Source organism: Diceros bicornis, chromosome 5 (genome assembly GCF_020826845.1).
Source record: "Diceros bicornis minor isolate mBicDic1 chromosome 5, mDicBic1.mat.cur, whole genome shotgun sequence".
Classification (NCBI taxonomy): domain Eukaryota; kingdom Metazoa; phylum Chordata; class Mammalia; order Perissodactyla; family Rhinocerotidae; genus Diceros; species Diceros bicornis.
Window position 1 is genome coordinate 55,324,100 of NC_080744.1, and position 20,979 is coordinate 55,345,078.

General features: G+C 37.6%; 1 protein-coding gene across 5 annotated transcripts in view; it reads right to left on the minus strand.

The window, feature by feature from the left end:
* Positions 1–16,213, minus strand: part of ICE2 (interactor of little elongation complex ELL subunit 2) — a 68,575-nt gene extending 52,362 nt beyond the window's left edge. For 2 of the 5 annotated variants that reach the window (XM_058541731.1, XM_058541728.1), the window contains exons 1-6: positions 16,125–16,213; positions 15,276–15,419; positions 15,046–15,170; positions 13,160–13,264; positions 6,738–6,999; positions 5,371–5,490 (exon numbers count right to left, since the gene is read on the minus strand). In XM_058541731.1, coding sequence (XP_058397714.1) covers positions 5,371–5,490; positions 6,738–6,999; positions 13,160–13,264; positions 15,046–15,086 — 528 coding nt within the window. In that variant the 5' untranslated portion in view covers positions 15,087–15,170; positions 15,276–15,419; positions 16,125–16,213. Of the gene's footprint in view, positions 1–5,370; positions 5,491–6,737; positions 7,000–13,159; positions 13,265–13,388; positions 13,610–15,045; positions 15,171–15,275; positions 15,420–16,124 lie in introns of those variants that run through there. The other 3 variants (XM_058541729.1, XM_058541730.1, XM_058541732.1) reach the window with 3 other exon arrangements.
* Positions 16,214–20,979: the final 4,766 nt, after the last annotated feature.

Genomic DNA, 20,979 nt, shown 5'->3' on the forward strand with positions numbered 1-20,979 from the left:
TAGAGCAACTGCAACTCTTACAACATTGCTGGTGAGGGTGTAAAATGGTACATCCACTATGACAAACAGTTTCTAAGAAAATTTAACTACACTTGCCATATGATCTAGAAATTCCACCTCTATTTACCCAAGAAAAATCAAAACATATGTCCCCAAAAAATCTTGTACAAGAATGTTCATAGTAGCTTTACTCATAATTGCCACAAACTGAAAATAACACAAATGCCCATTAACAGCTGAATTGATAAACCAATTTTTGCACAATCATACAACAAAATAAAAAGGACTGAAAAGGAACCCATTATGGATACTTGCATCAATGTGGATGAATCTCAAAAAATGCTGAGTGAAAGAAGCAAGACAAAAAGGAGTACATTGTGGGGCTGACCCGGTGGCGCAGGCAGTTAGGTGTGCGTGCTCCGCTGCGGCAGCCCAGGGTTCATTGGTTCAGATCCCAGGCACGCACCAATGCACCGCTTGTCAAGCCATGCTGTGGTGGCATCCCATACAAAGTGGAGGAAGATGGGCATGGATGTTAGCCCAGGGCCAGTCTTCCTCAGCAAAAAGAGGATTGGCAGATGTTAGCTCAGGGCCAATCTTCCTCAAAAAAAAAAAAAAAAAGAGTACATTGTATGTGATTCAATTTTTATGAAACTCTAGAAAAGGCAAATCTAATCCATGGTGACAGAAAGCATATTGATGGTTTCCTGGGGCCAGAGATGGGAAGAGGCACAGAGATATTGTTAGTGTGATGGAAATATTCCATATCATGGTTACAGAGGTGTAGACATCTGTCAAAATGCATTGACATGCACTTAAAATGGATACTTATTATACGTAAATTACACCTCAGTAAAATTGATTTAAAAATTAAATGTGGATTAAAAAGGGAGAGTTAATTTAGTATGTAACGGCTATATGTTCTAACAATATAGATATAGTGCAATCTTTTAAAAAAGTAGGGGAGATTGGGGAGAACATACGAAAAAAATTTTCAAAGTGCTTTTTTGCAGTAATCCTACTGATTAGTAGTATTAGTACTGTTATTCTGAAGCTGTTGTGAGTATAATGTGGGATAAAGCAAATGAGACACGTGGTATTTTTTCTTTCAATATATATTTCTTAGCTCCATCTACTGAAATATTCTCAGAAACAATGACCAACCCAGGAGCAATGGGCATCCCCAGCGACCAGACTGTAGTCTTGAAATACCATTTTCCACTAAAAGAAACAAGGGCTGATTGGAAAATGGCTGATTCCAGGGCTAGAACAACAAACGTACAAAACGAGCCTCAAAGACTACTAGAGTGACTCAAAAGCCAGTATGAAGAGCATGTCACTGGCCAAAGCTGGTATTATTTGAACTTCAAAAAGGGTAATTGTAGTGGACTAAAACCCATCAAATATGTTTAATTCCGTGATCTAATGGGACGGTGCCACAGCATGGCTTGACAAGCGGTGCATCGGTCTGTGCCTGGGATCCGAACCTGCAAACCCCAGGCCGTTGAAGAGGAGCACGTGAACTTAACTGCTATGCCACCGGGCTGGCCCCAATAACAATATTTTAAAAAAAGAAAACACTTAGTGGGGCCGGCCCAGTGGTGCAGTGGTTAAGTTTGGCATGCTCCACTTTGGCGGCCTGGGGTTAGCAGGTTCGGATCCTGGGCACAGACCTACACCACTTGTCAGCCATGTTGCGGTGGTGACCCACGTATAAAATAGAGGAAGACTGGCTCAGATGTTAGCTCAGGGCTAATCTTCCTCAAGCAAAAAAGGAGGAAGATTGGCAACAGATGTTAGCTCAGGGTGAATCTTCCTCAGCAAAAAAAAAAAAAAGAAAAGAAAACACTGATCACCCATTGGAGAATAAAAAGGAACCAGATAATTTTTTCAAAACTGATATATAAAGGGAAAGCATCTAGCATTTTTTCTGCTACATGAACTGGGAAACCAAATATAAGATGAGGGAAAATATATCAATAAAATATTCCCAGCTAATAAATAAAAATAAATGATGCAATTACAATCTTACAATTATGCAAACTCCAGTGAATGAATGGATCTAGGCACTGAGCATCAACAGCTGCCAACAATCACAAAAAAGAAACAACCAGACATTATGTGCCACATGACTAAAGAATACACCACCGTCTATGTGTTCAATTCCTTTGGCAAGACTAATTCTAATTTTATTTATTTATTTATTTTTTTCCCCAAAGCCCCAGTAGATAGTCGTATGTCATAGCTGCACATCCTTCTAGTTGCTGTTGGCAAGACTAATTCTAATCAAGCTTCTGGTCTTCATTGACAATTTGTAAGAAACACAGAGAAAAGAGGAACATGACTATCATCATGAATACGCAATCCTCAAAATCTAGACTGTGGGAACCTCTACAGGTCAAATGACCCAGGTTCTTGAAGAGACAAAGTTTAAGGAAAAGAAAGGGAGGAAGGGGGAATTTACAGATTAAAAGAGACAGTTTTATCAAATAAAAGAAAAAACTTCCAACATATATAACCCATACAATTTCTGTATTTAGAATATACAAAGAACTTCCACATATCAATAATATAAAGATGGAAAATCCAGCAGAATAAAGGGCAAAACTTGAACAGTCAATTCACAAGAAATGACAAATAAGTATATGAAAAGGTGCACAGTGTTATTATATATATATATAGCACCATATCCTCTAGATTGGCTAAAACTAAAATGGCTCTCTCAACTGTTGATGTGGAGTCACGAAACTCTCAAACACTGCTGGTTGGAATGCAAAATGGTATAATCACTTTGGAAAACAGTTTGACATTTTCTACTCAAGTTGAACATACGCACACTCTATGACCCAATAATTCCATTCCTAGGTATACACCCAGTAGAATGTGTGCGTATGTGCACCAAAAGACACGTAGGAGAATTTTCATAGGAGCATTGCTTGGAATAGTCCCAAACTGGAAACAACCCAAATTTTGATCAACAGAATAAATTGTAGTTTATTCATATAATGTAATAATGTAAGGAAATGAAAATGAATGAACTACAACCACACACACACACACACATACAAATCTCACAAACATAATATTGAGTGAAAGAGGGAAGAATTTTGTTCACATAAAAGAACAAAGTAATTTTGTTCACATAAAATTCAAAAGCAGGCAAAAGAGAGTCAAAGAACTACCAGAAAAAAAGGCATGGAAAGTGACAATACCAAACTTGGGATAGTATTATTTCCTCAAGGAGAGAGAATGTTATTATAAGGAGAGATACACAGGGGGCTTCTGGGTTACCAGTAATGTTTTATTCCTTGACTTGGAAGAGAGTTACATAGGTGCTCACTATATAATTATTTGTTAAGCTGTATATATTTGTTCTATATACTTTTCCATAGGTACATTTCATAATATAAAATTAAAGTTTTAAAACAGTAGAAAAAAAAATTAGAAAAATATATTGGTGAATCTTTGGGGTAGAGACCTAAAATGCAAATTAGAGAAAATGTGCTGCCAAGTCAATCTGGCTAAAAAACAAGACTTAATGCTGATTATTAGCTACCAAATAATGTACTTTGTTAATAAACTTTTTAATATTCACTTAACAAATAATTACACTGAGCACTTGAGCACTTAACTGTGTGCCAGGCATTGTTCTAGTCATTGGGAACACAGCAGTGCACAAAACAGTACTTACATACAGGTGGTGTGGAGAAAGACAATAAAAATAAAACATGGTAAAGGGAACACTGAGGGTGAGGCTATTTTTCATAGGGGAATTAGGGGCATCCTCATTGCTACCTGGCATCTGAACAGAGATACTTAAAGGAATCAAGGAACTAATCCATGTAGATATCTGGAGAACAGGTTGCCAGAGGATGGAACAGTCAAAGGCCTTAAGGCACGATCATGCTTGGAGTATTCAAGAAACACAGAGAGGCCAGTAGGCTGGAGTGGAACTGAGAGGGAAACAGGTAGAAGATGAAGCAGGCTGAGGGGGGTGGTGGGGGGCACGATCATGTAGGGCATTGTAGAACCTTGTAAAGACTTTCTCTTCCTGAGTGAGATGAGAAGCCATTTTAAACCAGTGAAATGAGGGGATGTGGTTTATGTTTTAAAACCATCATTCTAGGGGCTGGCCCAGTGATGCAGCGGTTAAGTTTGTGCACTTGGCTTCAGTGGCCTGGGGTTCGCAGGTTCGGATCCCGGGCGCGGACCGATGCACCACCTGTCAAGCCATGCTGTGGTCGCGTTCCATATAAAGTAGAGGAAGAAAGGCATGGATGTTAGCCCAGGGCCAATCTTCCTCAGCAAAATGAGGAGGATTAGCAACAGATGTTAGCTCAGAGCTAATTTTCCTCACAAAAAGCAAACAAAAAAAACCCATCATTCTGGTTCTTTCAAAGGCACTATTAAAATGCAAACAGCTACAGTTAGTTCATTTTCCACATAGAAAAATATGACACTGTTTTAGTATACCATATTTAGGTTCAGAGAAAAAAAATGGAATTTTTCCTTTTATTTAGAGGAATCATTCTTCTAGTTCACATTAACCATAAAATTTCACCTTAAAAAAATTCTTTTAAAGGTAAAACTAATACCCTCTGCTGTCCCCCAATTTACAGTGACTAGTTTGCTTTTCTTCTATTTGTGGTAAAATACACATAAAACTTACCATCTTAACCATTTTTAAGTGTAGAGTTCAATAGTGTTAAACGCATCACATTGTTGTATATAGTGACCAGTTTTAAAGGCTTGAAAAAAATTCAGACTGGTGTCGATGTTTGTAGATGAACTCTACCACAATAAAATACATTAGTAGCTACTATTTAAGTATGTACTCTAAATTTCTCCTGGGCACAGTGAATGATGGTAGAGTACAAAGCAGAGTGATTTACATGCTTTGTTAATAAACTTACATGCAGAATTTAAGTATCAAAAAATAAACTCACAGTTGAAGTTTACCATTTGGTGGCTGGTTACCATGAAGATAACGAATACAAATTTATGTGACTAAGTTCTAAAGGACATTCACATTTTTAAGGACCAAGACTACTCCTTAAACATCCATTCTTTCACAAAGAAAATCAGTGCATCAGATTGAACCATCCATGTGAATAGAATATAACTCAAATACAGTAGTTGGATCATTAAAAGAAAAAAAAAAACCAAATACGAATATACTATAATACATGATTTTTGAGGTGTATTCCTATTATTTAAACACACGTAATTAGAAGACCTACAATTTGGTCTCTAGAAACTGATAATATTAATATTTCCATATGCTTTTGACAGAATCATCATACATTTTAAAACGTTGCTATTGCCTATTCACTTGGCAGTTTAAGTAAATGTGATTTTTTTTTTTTTTACCTCTGTGAAGAGACGAGCATCATCAGAAAGCATACTATAATCCTGTGCACATTTCTTTGCAGAATTCTGCAAAAACTTCAGGAATTCAGTAACTTCTTCGTTCACATGTTTTTTCATATCCTGATTTTTTAAAAAGTAGATGTCTTGGGATAAGAAGCTTGGTTAAAAACAATCACTTCTCAATAATTGCTCTAATAATTTGGACTGAAAGAATACTTAAACTATCACGTCCAAAGCAGAAATCACAAAGAAAAAATTAAAATTATTATATAATGACAAACTTGTTATTAAAAACTCCACAAAAATAGAAAAGCAAATGACTAACACTATACTATATGCTTAGGAATTAATAAGCTTATTTTATAAAATGTTCTTAATTAACATAAAAAAAGAACAAATATCCAAAGGGAAAAATGAGTAAACAATATGAATATGCAAGTTACAAAAGAAATAGAAATAGCTTATAAAAGGGACAGCCTGGTGGTGCAGCGGTTAAGTGTGTGTGCTCTGCTTCAGTGGCCTGGGGTTCACAAGTTCGGATCCCGGGCACGCACCGACACACCACTTGTCAAGCCATACTGTGGCGGCGTCCCATATAAAGTAGAGGAAGATGGGCACGGATGTTAGCCCAGCGCCAATCTTCCTCAGCTAAAAAAAGAGGAGTATTGGCATCGGATGTTAGCTCAGGGCTGGTCTTCCTCACACAAAAAAAAGTTCTTAAAAAGAAAAAATAGCTTATAAACACGTGGAAAATGCTTATTTTCATTAGTAATTACTATACATTAATGTAAAAGAAGGGATCCCTATTTTTTCCACATCAAATTAGAGGCAAAAAAAGTAATGTCCAGTATTAGTGAAGATATTTTAAAAAAAAAACCTTTCATACAATAGTGGTACAAATAAATCGGTTTAAATGTTGTACAGAACAATTTACCCACAAGTCACTGCAGATCAAAGCCTTAAAAATACATATAGATTTTGGTATGGCAAATAAAGTTTTAAGAATTTATCTCAAAGAAACAATGGTAAATATGAACAAGGATGTTCAACATAGCATCATTTATACAATTGGAAACTACTTAAAGTAATAATTAAACAAAAATTTAAAACTGGTTCAATGAGCAATGTAAAGTTCTATTGCTGTGTACTTAAGATGAACTGGAGTGAAATATGCTCAGAACTAGAGCAAAATGTCTGAACTATAATAGAACCAACAAAAGAATTAAAGCACCAATGCTCTGTAAATTAAACTCCTTAAATTTTCCCTTTTTGTTAATATGATTGCACCTAAAAACGTAAAAGCAAATTTAAAATATTTCCCGACTAACTTAAATATTTTTACTGAAGCTGAAGAATAGAATACATACCAAGTACTGCAAGTAGTCATTTTTATTTATTCCAATAGCTTTGGAATTTGCAGGAACTTTTGCATATTTAACCAACAAGTCCACATAACTCCTCTGCTCTCTCTGTGAGAAACGAGAGAAACGAGGATAAGGAACTCTTGGTTTTGGAAGAAGAACCATTCCAACTGTGGTTTTAACTTTTTCCTTTGCTTGAGTTGCTGAACTAACTGCCAGCTCATTTTCTACAGAACTTGCTGAGGCATTCAAATTTTCTCCTATACGTCTGGGAAAAAAGAAAAAAAAAAAAAACAATTTACAAATATGTGCTTTCACATGAAGATTACTATCATGGAACTTCATGATTCTCAATCACCAGGGAGAATATAGCGTGATTAACACAGTAAATTCTGGATTATTATCTAACTCTGCCACCTGCATTTTGATGTTTAGCTATTTGGTATAAATTAAGTATTCTGCAGGATAAGATCACATTACAAGCTTACCTTCAATTATGTGATGGAGAGGAAGAGGCATAATCCTTAGACAAGATATTCAATTTGGAAATTTTTTCCCTTTATTGAAGAAGGGTAAATCACTCTTGCCAATTATATATGCAGGTATTTCGTGTTTACATTTTATTACAACACAAGTTGTTCTTTAATGCTTAAATTCTTCAGTAAGATATATCAGTTAATCTGGTGAACAAGAGTCACTAAGAGCAGGATATGATGGGATCACAAACGTGAAGTTCACAAATTCCCTGAGATTCTAAATTTTCTAGTTTCCTCTGCTTTAACTATCTTAAGAATGAAAAAGAAAATTCCAAAACTGTGTGCCACATTTTATAGAAGCAGTAGTGGTTTTAGAAAAGATGTACAATCCTCTATCACTCATGTACATGGCTAAGTCCATGGAAGTGTCTTCACGTTTTGTATGGATACAAAAGAGAAATCTTGGCACATCTAAAATGAAAGGCACTAGAGAAAGCAGTGAGTAGCTAGAGAACTGTTACCATATTTGTTTATGAACTGCTATCCCCAATTTTTAAAAAATCACCTTACCATCCCAATTAAAGTATAAGAATACACATTTCTCATCTTGTTCATAATCTGTCTCTATTCCTGCTTTTCAGTTGTTGTAATCTACATTTTTAATGAGTGTTTTAAAGTACACACACACACAAAAGTACATTTCCTTAGCCTCTACAACTCCAATTTCTACCACAGTAATTGTCCCCTATGATTTGATTCCAAATTAAACAACAATAACATAAGAGGAAGGGAAACTAATGGAAGGATAGAGGTCTGTTGATTCATTCTTCATTCCTCCATTCATTAACACTGACTGAGTGACTACCATGTGCCAGCCTTATGCTGGGTACTGGAGATAAGACCAACATTGAGCACGATACAGTCTCTATCCCCTAGGACCTTATAAACAAGTGGATCAGACAAATGAATGGGGAAGAAAGAAAAGTAAATACGTACATCAATACAATGTGACTATAGAAATCTCAGGTTTCCAAACTGAACATACTGAATAGGTGACTGAGAGGAATCCTAAGGACATCGAGATTAGGGATTAAGAGGGAGAAGGGGAGGGGCAAGAAATATCCAGAGCAGAGGTTCTCAATCATGACAGTATTAATTCCCTCAGGGCATTCTGGAAGCCTGTGGGTGCATCTGGGTTGTCACAGAAGAGGGGGAGAATTAAAGGCATTTAGAGGTAAGGAATACTAGATGCCTGTAATGTATGATAGTGTCCTGCACAACTTTCAAAGGTGACTTCAGGCTTTCTCCTATCACATACAAATAAGTCTGGTCTGTTACTACTTATCTTAAAAATATATTTTATTCTTTTATTTTTCTTATGATTTTTGTATGGTATAGTTTATCTTACTTCTCTTAAATCCAACCTTAATCATTTTAGCTGGGGCATCTGACTACTTCATTGTATCTTCTAATGTAGTAGTATCTATGCATTTACATAGTAAAATACATATTATAATATAAATTATTTTCCTTTTATTTCATATTTATATATCTAGGACATTATTTAAAATATTTTTTCTCTGGTTATTATTATCTATGAATTTCAATTCAGGATAGTAAAGAAGGTGTCTTATTTTTTATAAATATGTGTTATGAAAAGTGGGAGGGTTTTGGCCTGATAAGGTTGAGAATTACCAATCCAGATATATGTCTGGACAAAGGGTGAGTTAAGCCCCATCCAAAACTACCACTTATTTGTTTTAAAGCAACTTTATGACATTAGAATAAATATAGTAAAAATTCCAAAATTCTTAGCAAAAGACTTAGGGCCTCCAAATAAAGCAGAATATTCAAGACCACTCCTGTAGAGCTAAACTATGGATGGAAAACTAATCAAAATAGCTGGTTAGCGAATGGGAAAAGAATTTTGGAAATTAAAATAAGGATGTTTAGACTGGCTCTGAAAATAATACAGGTAAAAGAAGACATACTTAGCTACTAAAGTTTCTCCAATAACTGTATAAAAAAATAAGCGTATTTTAGGTTAACAAAATGAATATTAACTGCTGATCTTGGGAGAAATGTATTACAGCAAATTGATTTCTCACTAAAAAATGTCTATTCAAACCTAACAGCATTGTGTCCGCAACTCTTAACAATACCGCTTCACAGCTGTCTCTCTGAATATGAGAACATGTCTGTCCTCATGGCACAAACTGGCAAATTTAATTAAGCTGCTGCAGCAACAAGATGCTGACTCAGATATGCCAGAGTAGGAATGTCAAGAAATTCTAGCAGTTTAAATTGGCTACATTCAGCAAAGAATAAAACGGCAGCACATCAACATCATTTCCATGTACAGTGCTGTCAAAATCTTCATCAGGGTGCAAGCCAAAAGCATCTGACAGAGCTTCTCAATCCACCTTTACAGCATTATATTTTTTTTCAGTTGATGATTTGAAGTTTTCCTCCTTCATTTTGTCAACTACCTATTCTCCTTTTTTACTTAAAGTTTCCATGGAAAAAAGGCAGAATTCAAAACTTTTAGTTTCCTGTGCTTTAAGTCTACTGGTTTGGGTGGCTTCTTTAAGTAGCATTTGGAAATGGTGCTTCCAGCCTCCATCTAAAGTCTACTTGTACCTCCTGAATTTGATTTACTTTTCTATATTAGACATGTTAAAATTTCATAATCTTTTTTTTTGTATTTGAAGCTACTTTATTCCTTGTTGGCTTAAAACTCAGTTATAAATATCTACAACCAGAAACTGTAATTTAAAAAAAGGCAAATATTTACCTTTCAGTGGAGGGAGAAGCCTTAAATAAAAACCTCTTATTGTTGAAAGTTGCATAATTAGAGATATCAAGATTTTCCCAAATATTGGGAAAAAATGTTAGAGAACACAAAAAATACAAAATTAGGGCTAATAAAAATGTTACATTCTTCTTAGTTTTTCCACCAAGAAAACAGTTGTAAATTAATATAGTCTGGAAATTCATTCTTTACTATAATAAAATTTAGTAAAACTTAAGGTTAGCAAAAAAGACTAGAAATAAATGAAATTGATGCCTTGTATCTTTATTTTTTCTATACTAAAAGGTAAATTATACTAATAAATTAGTTTTTGCTATATAGAAATCTAAAGAAAAACAAGCATATGCTAAGAAAAAAAGACTTTATGAGTTAGGTGTACCCAACTGCTGGCAAGATGTCCTCTCTCTCACATAATCTAGACTATAACCGACACCTGGTATACGTTGAATAGAACTGCACTTGAAAAGAACCACTAAAATAATTAAGAAGCAGTGACAGGATGAAGAATATTAATATTAGAAATTTTTAGTCTGAAAAGATGAAGGTGAGATAAAAGTTCATGAAATAGTGAAGAATTTTTTTTTAAAAGAGGTAAAGATATATGTTCACTAAATCCCAGGACACTAGAATTGGTAGGCACTCTGATTCAAATAAACAAAGACAATTCTTACTTTATTTAACTGAGAAGTTTTAAGAAATCAGTTATCCCCAAGAAATGGTATAAGCTGGGTAACAGAAATAGCTTTTAAAAAATATCCACAGATGCACACTCATAAAGGATCTAAGGTCTTAACCTTAGCAAAGACATTATAATTATGTACTTTGGCAAGAAGAATGCTGCTTCTGAAATGGCCTCTTTAAAACATTTATTTTTGAAACGGTCTCTTTAATACAACTTCTGCTTGCCTTTATGTGAACTTATCTATTCATCTGATGGAATCAAAAAAGCACTTGTTTAATGTTTTTAATGGCAATCTGGCAATATCTATCAAAATAAAAAACACATAATACCCTCCTCTTTTTTTTTTTATAATTTTATTTAGTTATTTATTTTTCCACCAAAGCCCCAGTATATAGTTGTATGTCATAGCTGCACATCCTTCTAGTTGCTGTATGTGGGATGCGGCCTCCGCATGGCCAGAGAAGCGGTGCGTCGGTGCGCACCCGGGATCCGAACCCAGGCTGCCAACAGCGGAGCGCGCGCACTTAACCGCTAAGCCACAGGGCTGGCCCAATACCCTCCTCTTATAGGAATTTATCCCACTTAATACCAGCACATGTATAAAAAGAATGCTCCTTGTAATAGTAAAGGAATGGAAACAGCCTAAAGGAATATCAATGGGGTCAATTAACTGATTCCATAAACATATCCTCAAAGGTTTAGATTCAAAAGGTTTACATTCATTTATGAAAGTGCAAAATCAGTATTTTTTAAAAGCTCCAGAGTCTGACGAGCCGGTATGGTAAGCCTGAAAATGAAGATGGCAAAAGAGTTGAGAAATACCCAGTCACTGGAAAACTATGAGAGTGAGATATCTCCATTGAGAGGAGCTCATTGATGATCTTGAGAGGAGCAGTTTTAGTAGACTACAGAGGGTGGAAGCCAGATTAGAGTGGGATGTTCGGTGAAAGCAAGAGCAGGGGGATGTGCAGTGAGGGAAGTCTTTTTTTAATCCTGTTTTTTAATCCATTCTCTCAATCAGTCTTTTGATTGGAGAGTTTAATCCATTCACAGTAATTATTGATAGGGAAGGACTTATTATTGCCATTTTGTTAATCATTTTCTGTATGTCTTACAGCTTTTTTGTTTCTCATTTCCTCCCAGCAAGTATATACAAGTCTTTAAAGAAGTTTAAGTACAAATGAGAGAGGAGGTAAGAAGGCAACCAGGAGGGAAAGTGGAGTCCAGGGATTGAGTCAGGAAAAACTTGAGCACATTTAAATATTGATCAAGAGAGAAAGTAGAGGGGTAAGAGGAGATGCTAATTGACAGAAAGGGTACTGAGAAGGAAAAGATGAGGTCCCATTTGATGCAGAGGCTGGAAACATGCAAAAGGAGTGGAGAAAGAATGAAAGTTAAATGTTGAGCTCCCCTAAGGGAGCTCCCCAATTCCTCATTTGGAATATTTACATTTCTTTCTAGTAAATCCAATTACTTGGTTTCAAGGTTCATCCACAATAGAGTAGAAACAGCCAATCACAAAGGAAAGAAGAGCTGTTATAGCAAGCAAGAGGTGAGAAGGGAAAATTATCACTAAATTTTTCATAGGAGAGAGGAAAAAAAAATCTCTGGCAATTTGGCAGTATCTATTAAAATATAAAATGTATATACCATCTGACCAAACAATTCAATGTCTATGAATTTATCTTCTAGAAATGATTACAAGAATTTCATCAATGTATTGTTTATAACTACAAAAAGAGAGGAAGACAACATTTTGTAATATAGGACTAGCTAAATGAATTAAAAGTGCGTCTATATAATGAAGCAGTATGCAACCATTAAGAAGATTGAGCTATATGTAGGGGCATGGAAAGATACAGGAAATATTAGCTTAAATGAAAAAAAACCTGCAAAACAGTTTTACAGTAATTGCAGTATTTTACAGTATTTTTAGTATGATCTCATTTTTATTTTAATATATATCTGTTTATGTGTGGAGAAAGGTCTGAAGGTGGTCATCTTTGGGTACTGGGTTCTTTTTTTTTTTTTTTTTTGTAAGGAAGATCAGCCCTGAGCTAACATCCTTGCTAATCCTCCTTTTTTTGCTGAGGAAGACCAGCTCTGAGCTAACATCTATTGCCAATTCCCCTCCTTTTTTCTTTTTCCCCCAAAGCCCCAGTAGATAGTTGTATGTTATAGTTGCACATCCTTCTAGTTGCTGGATGTGGGACACGGCCTCAGCATGGCCGGAGAAGCAGTGCGTCGGCGCGCCCAGGATGCGAGCCAGGGCCGCCAGTAGCGGAGCGCGCGCACTTAACCGCTAAGCCACGGGGCTGGCCCCTGGGTTCTTCTATTTTCTAATTTTTACGTTTCTATAATTTGAATGTTTAATAGCAGATAGAGACAGATATAAAACTTCAACTATCAGAAAAATAACAATCAAGTATGGAAATAAATAATCAAATAAACATATTACCTGTTAGCTAAAATACATAGTTCTTTTAAACTTGGAGCCATGGAATGATCTTTATAATTTTCTCGAGAGAAAAACATCTTAAGGCCATTTTTTGGGGAAATATCCCTGTAAAACAAAGTAATTTACTTGCATTTCACAATTCAAAATCACATGCTAGATTAAGCAGCGTAATGATACAAATGTAATTTATAACTGCATGTCCTCTACATCCCCTTTCCCAGACAATCACCTTTTAATAATTTTAATTTCATGTACCAGATGCGTGAGTTCAGATGCTTTACTTCTTGGGTAGCTTTTAGCCTAGGCCCATTCTAAAATTCTCTGGTTCCAACAATCAGCCTTGCTTTTTCCTTTAGTACCCAATAAAATGTCAGAGATACTTAAGAGTTAAAGATAGAACAGACTGAAGTACAGTCAAGGGTCTGTCAGGGGCAGGGCTCACCTCAGGCTCTGTGGAATAACATGAAGATGTTTGGTTGTTGAAAGAAAATGCTTCTCAACTTGTTTTTGTTTCATGCACTATCGCACCAGGCCAAAAGACACTACAAAGACTGAATATCCTACCTATTTTTGTTAACTTGGCAAATGTTATAAATGGTGTGCCTCTGCTAAAACCACTTTTAAGGTCATGCATGATTTTCCATAACATCGTAATCAATTTAAAGACTAACATATTATAGTCAACGCTTTCCATATAGCAAGCACCCAATAAATGCTGGTTGGGTGAAGGAATTAAACAATTTAAAACACTGAGAACCATTAATTTAGGGAAGACAAAGATTAATAGGATTCTGTGGAAAAGGATCGTTCAAGAGCTACAATACTGTGCAAAGGCTCTAGTTCACATTTGGTTTCACACTGTCAATGGTATATAAGAGCATCTGGGCTGCAACAGAACATTCTTTATGGCAAGGAGCATAAATGTACATGCCTCTTAAAACTCACAATAGAACAAGCCAATCAGAAGGCAACTTCTGGCTGGCCCATTCCCCAAATGGGAAATTCTAGCATATTTGCTCCATACTCCTTTCTTATTGTTTTTAAGAGTGTTTACCTAAAAAACTATGATTAAGGTATAAATGGTAAAATCACATCTTACTTGCTATGCACCAGAGTGGTTTCTTATTACTTGTTATGGTACTGTATCTGTGACATCTTATTAAATTCTAAGGTTTTTGCATATCATACAAAAACAAAGTCATGGGCCTCGAGGATTGTGAGCTCCTTGGGGGAAAGGACCATTGTTTGCAATAAACAAATACTTACTGAGCACATACTATTTGAATCTTGAGTCAGGTTTTTAATATTTTAATCATCTTTGCAATCTCTTGTAACTTTTGTTTTCTCCTTGACTAGCAAAGAGTAGATGCTCAGTAAATGTATGTTAAATTTATCTAAAGCAGCACATGTATTGGTTAGATCTCTAGAAAGCCACTTGATTGCTTAACCAAGTCCTCTATCTGTGAAGTTCTCATACACTTATAAAATATAGTCCATGCATTTATATTATCACTTGATACAGATTCCAATATAACAAAAGGAAATTTGTCCCTTCTTAAAGAGGGTCTTTCTATGACTTGCACAGAAATGGGTAAGGTTCCTGGACACAAGAAAATTCCAGCATCTGCCCTTCGCTAAGAGATCAACAATAAACACATGATGAGTTATACCTAGTAGCAATGCACCCGACGGATTGTTGTTGCTTTAGGAGAGGAAGTGCAGGCAGCTAGAACTCAAAAGTGCTCAGTATGTGAAGATGAGAATGGGGTCAATTCTGAGCCACCTGTTTCCTCCAAATTTCTCCAGGCCAGAAACCCTCCTTTCCTAATCTCCGCACTAGCTCCACTTCAATCCTCTTTAGGGGATTACAGACAGATGTCACTCACCAGTTCAGCCTTGGTTCACCCATGGCCATGATGGAACTCATATTCCGAGATTTCTGTTTCCCTCTAGCTCACAATTCTGCCGCCTGGCAGTGCAGGGTTCAACGTAGGCAGGATTTCTCCACAATCTACACTCAATTAAGGAAAAACAAAAGGTGAAGATCAAAAGCAAGTGATTGGCTCGGCCAGGTGCTTTTAACGCAGGTGAGTAGGAACCTGTTCCTAACACCTACCCTCAAGTGACATGGACATCTAAAACAGAATACAGCAGACAGATGAATATTCCCAAGGTTCTTTGTAGCAGAACAGCAATGCTGATGTAGGATGAGTCCTTCTCCATTTACCTTACTCCAGGAATGTCATTCTCAGGACACTCACTGAGGAGAGTCGAAACAGAAGGGTGTTCTCACTGTTTACGTACTAGATCACTTTACGGCATGGAGCTGTAGGACTTAACTCAGCTTCCCCCGACCCCCTCACCGGCAAAATCAATCTTGCTGCCGTTTTCCCAACCATACACGGTTATGGGGCAGATTCCAGCAAGCAACGCAGGACAAAAGCTGCCTGGATATCAAGAATCTTTCAGAGAACTTCACTTATGAGGAGACCGATGTCCAGGCAACTTAAGTGACACTTCACAGGATCACTTAGAGGAACTGCCAGGACTACAGAGCTAGCTTGACCAGTCCACGTCCAGTTCTTCTCCTGTCACCAGGGGCGGGCTGATAAAAGTGGCACGTGAAAAGCTACCAAATTGAGAAGTTGGTGCCTCGGTATCCAACGGGCCCGACCGACTCCCCTTAACCGGTTAAGCACCTCTCACACTTCGACCCAGTGTGGGGCTGGGAAGGGAGAGTCGATGAAGACAAAAGGAATGGCGAGAGAAAGGGGACGAAAAGAGAAACAAGGTTCCAGGAAGGCAGGGAAAGGGGTGAACGAAGTCGGAGGACGGGGCCGCGTCGGAAGCAGGCGCGGAGGGTCCTGGCCAGGCCGAGGAGGCCGCCACGTTCCCTCCCTCCCGGCCGCCCGCAGGGCAGCGCCCTCCTGTCGCGTCTCGCCTGCAAAACAGCCTTTGCGCCCACCTCTTGGTCCGCGCGGCTCTAGCCAGGGCCGCGAGCCCCACTCCACACACATACACTCCACTCCACGCCTCACACTACCGCGAGCCCTAGGAACGCCATATTTAAAGGACGTGGTCTCGCCGCCTTGGCCCTGCGTGATGACGTCACTAGCGACGCGGCGGACGGGCTGTGCGACTCCAAAGGGTCTCTCCCGGATCCGAGCATCCCGTGCACTCCGGCTGGAAACTGCGAGAGGGGGCTTGGCGGGGCTCGTCTGACGGAAGGGATTGGGGGCTGCTTGTTGTCCTAGAAAACCCTTAGCCTTGCGGGGGTGATAAATTGGAAGGAGGACAGGGGACAAGTACAGTATTGGAAAGACCCAAACAGACTGGTCTGTGACCTTAGCCAAGTGACTTAACTTCCCTAACCCTGATACCTCATCAGGAAAATGGAGATATTATTAGCTCTTAGTAGGGTTTTTGAAAGGATTAAATGAAATAAGGGATGAAGCTGTGCTCAGCACAGTACCTGGCGCATAGTAGCGCCTCCACTCCGTCCCGTTTTAGATGTCAGTTTCCACCAGCGTCCACTCTGGCTCTCCACTGGTTTTATTCGCATTCGTTAAGGAAAGATTTATTGAGCACTTATAATTTGTGCTCAGTGCTGGGTACACATAGGACTAAGACCAAATACTGGTTTTTCAAAGAGCTTTTGATCATTGGGAATCTAAGACATTCACATTAAATAATTTATAAAACAAAATAGTGACAAGCTACATGCGAGAGGTATCTAGAAAAGATTGTGTGAGTTCAGAGAGGGAGAGAAATTACTAGTGAGAGGGACAGAAAGCAGCTTTCAATAGCTAAAGACGTCTATTGAGTACTTCTATGTCAGTTACTACATTGGACTTGACATGTCAGCTCGTTTGAAGAACTTGTCGTATGTGGATGATGGGAAAGGGCATTCTAGACAGAGACCAGACAAGGAGCAGCATAAACCTGTTTCGTGAACAGAGTCCAGTTTGTATGCTAGCAGGAAAGCATGTTCTAAATTTTAGAATGATTTATGATATGGTTTAAAATTATGTTTACATAAAAATTATACTTATGTTAAAAATCTCTTTTGAATACAGGGAGCCTTAGGTAGTTTATTTTGCCTGATGCAAGGTCTATGAAGAGTAGTAGAGGAAAAGGGTTTGGGAAAATAGGTTGGGACCAGACTGCAGAAGACCTTATAAGCCAGACTAAGGATTTTGACTTTGTTGTATAAAAAATGGAAGACTGAGGGGAGAAGGGAACTTATAAGAGTAAGAATGACACACTCAGAGCTCTATGTTACAGGAAAGTTTATCTGGCAAGGTGTTGAATGAGTTGTAGGGAAGAGGCCAGTTAGGAGACAGTGCTTATGAATGCTTGCAAATCAACTGGTGCAATGGCTGGCACCGGGCACGTAGTATTTCTTATTAGGTGAGTGATGTTGACTTCCTGTGCTGGAACAGAGATAGATGTCAAGGCGGTGTAGAAGTTCAAGTGTTGGGTACTATCTCACAAAGCATGCAGTCAGAGAGAGTGGAGAGTCCTGTCCTAGTCTTCAGCAACTGCTCAAGAATTGTTCAAGCACTCATGCTGCCGGGATGCACCATCCCCTAGTAGTGTGGTATGGTAACATTGCCAGACATGGCCTGGGTTGAGATTACAGATTATCATCAAACAGTATGCTCTGGTCTGGTGTATCTGAGTTCTGGTGGTTGCAAGACAGCACACAGAATCAGAATTTTTAGAGCCAGAAAAAACTTTGGAGATTATCTAGTCCAACCTTCTTTGTTTTCCTGATAAGGAAACTGAGGCCCAGATTGTTAAGTGACTTTTCCCACATTACATGATCAGTGATAAAGCCAATACCAAAAATCAGATCTCGTAACTTTTTTTATTTTTGCTGAGGAATATTTGCCCTGAGTTAACATCTCTTGCCAATCTCCCCCCTTTTTTTTGGCTTGAGGAAGATTAGCCCTGAGCTAACATCCATTCCCTTCTTCCTTTATTTTGTATGTGGGTCGCTGCCATAGCATGGTTGACAGGTGGTGTAGGTCTGTGCCCAGGATCTGAACCCATGAATCTGTGCTGCCGAAGCAGAGCGTGCTGAACTTAACCACTATGCCACGGGGCTGGCCTTGATCTCATAACTTTTGCTATTACAATATATTAAATATATGCATCCTTTCTTCTTTATGCTTTGCTTTGCAAACCAGAAGCAGTTTAATGAAAACAACATGGATTGTTGGAGTCTAGCAGATATGGGTTTGTGTCTCAGTTTTCCTGCTTGCTGGAATGTGATCCTAGAGATGTTGTGTCTCTTCTTAGAGCCTCAGTTTCCTCATCTGGGTAATGGAGACAGAATATCTCACTTACAGGATTGTTATGAGGATTAGAAGTAATATGTAAAAAGTGCATTGCAAAGAGTAAATGTTCAACAAATAGTAGCTAGTAGTTGCCAAAAAAAAAAAAAATCCACTATGGAGATGGCATTGTAAATAAATGATTATAATACAAATAAGAAATGGTATACACACACATTACAGATTTTATGGGAACACAATGAGGAAGGAACTCATTTTGACTGAGACAAACTCTAAACAAAATTTAGAGACCACTTTACATTGGGTCTTGAAGAATGAGTAGGAGTTCACTGGGTAGAGAAGGGGCTGTGGATTTTCAGGCATGAAAAAGCACAGAAGTGTGAAACAATGCTACATGTTCTGGGAAGGGGAAAAGCTACTGCATCGTTGTGTGGGAGACATGAAGGCCATTGGACTGGAAAGGGGAGGGAGGGGGGCCGTAGAGGGTCTTCATGTCCTGGTAGAGAATTTAGAATTTGGACTTTATTCTCTGGGTGATGGGAAAACTGTGCGTGTGTGTCTGTATGTGTTTAAAACAGCTTTATTGAGGTGTAATCTATATACCACAAAATTCACCCATTTTAGTTGTATCATTCACTGATTTTTAGTGAATGTACAGAGTTTTACAACCATCAACACTACCAAGTTTTAGAACATTTCCATTACCATGAAAAACCCTTTGTGCCCATTTTCAGTTAATCTCTCTTCTCACCCCCAGCCCCAGGCAAATACTAATCTGCTCTCTCCATGTATAGATTTGAGTTTTCTGGACATTTCAGGACATTTCTGGACTACATACAATATGTAGTATTTTGCATCTGATTCTTTCTTTTAGCAGAATATTTTTGAGGATCATCCATGTTGTAACAGCTGTTAATAGTTGTTTTGTTGCTGAATAGTAGTGCATTAATGGATATGCCCTATTTTGTTTATCCATTCAACAGTCGATGGACATTGGATGGTTTACACCTTTTGACTATTATGAGTAATGTTGCTATGAACATTTGTATACAAGTCTTTGTGTGAACTTTGTGTTTTCATTTCTCTTGGGCAGATACCTAGGAGTGGAATTGTTAGGTTGTATGGTAAATTTATGTTTAACTTTTTAGGACACTGCCAAACTGTCTTCCAAAGTGATAGTACCATTTTATTTTGTGGATTTTGAAGCAGAAGAAAGATTTAGTTTTCCATTTCTGCTAAACTGAGAAACAAACTCAGAAGTTGACTGAGAACCCAATTTCACCTTGCAAGAATTTATAACAGAAGGTACTTGAGTTTATAAAATGTTTCATCGGACCAAAATTTCAAAAAGAACTCTTAAAACTGCAACCACCTGGCTAAGTTATCACAGTTATTACTAGATGTGTATTTCTTCTTGTGGACCAAATCAAGACAGAGGAATGTGCATGAGCATCTATTTTTCATCTGTACCAAGTCATTTTCCTATCCTTCAGCTAACGAGCTTCCTTTGCTTGATTTGGGGTGAACTTGGCCTAGGAGAGTTTTATAGTGTGGTAACTACTTCACTCAGGGAATTGCTTCATGATTTACCCCTTTCAGTGAGAATCCAGAAATAGCCCTCCAATGAAAGATGTATCAAATTAGTAATTGATTCAGAAACTATTGGGGGGAATATTATTGCTAGGGGTGATTTGTTCAAATAAGGCTTTTCAGCAATAAATGGTATTTCAAGTGGGGAGGGAATTATCATCACTCCTGAAAACCAGCAAAATACTCTGGCCCAGGATATGCTGTGTCAGAACAGAATGGCTAAAGTGTTCAAATTTTTCTACTCAGAAGATAATGTTTTCTAAGGTATAGTTTGTTGTGTTCTGTATTACACGTTCCTTGGGCTAAAAAAAGACCCAGAAATAACTGTTCATCTGAATTCTGGTCTTTATTGGGAGCGCCTAACTATCCCACAGAGAGAGGTTGATGATAACAGAGATAATTCCAAGTAGGACAATTAAATAATTATTTATATTTGTCATTAGAATATACTGTGTATTTTATTGGAAGGATAAAGAAAGAATGGTAGAAGAGGTGGATGTGAGACTTGTTAGGAGGTTACTATCATAATTCACTTTGGGTGAGGCTAATATTAAAATGAATTTTTGTTCTCTAAGCACAGAACATTCAATAGTTGAAGCAACCTCTCCTCTACAAAGAGGAAGTCATCTTGGAATTAAAAGTATTGTTTGATAAGTCCATCAAGTGGATAAACAACAAATGAATTGCTGAGACATGACTATATTTTACTGGAGTCAGTATTTCCCCTCTTGAGGAGAAAAAAATCCAGAATCAAAGTAAATGCGCAAAGATAAGTTTTTATCTCGTTCCAACATCAGAGATAAATGACATTAGAAAAAAACAGGATTTTTCTCCAGCTCACAACTGATGGCACATTGAAAGGACAGAATGCCTGTTAATCTAGCAAGACGTTTCTGCCGCGATTAGGAGGCTAGGCTTGCCTTAAGAAAA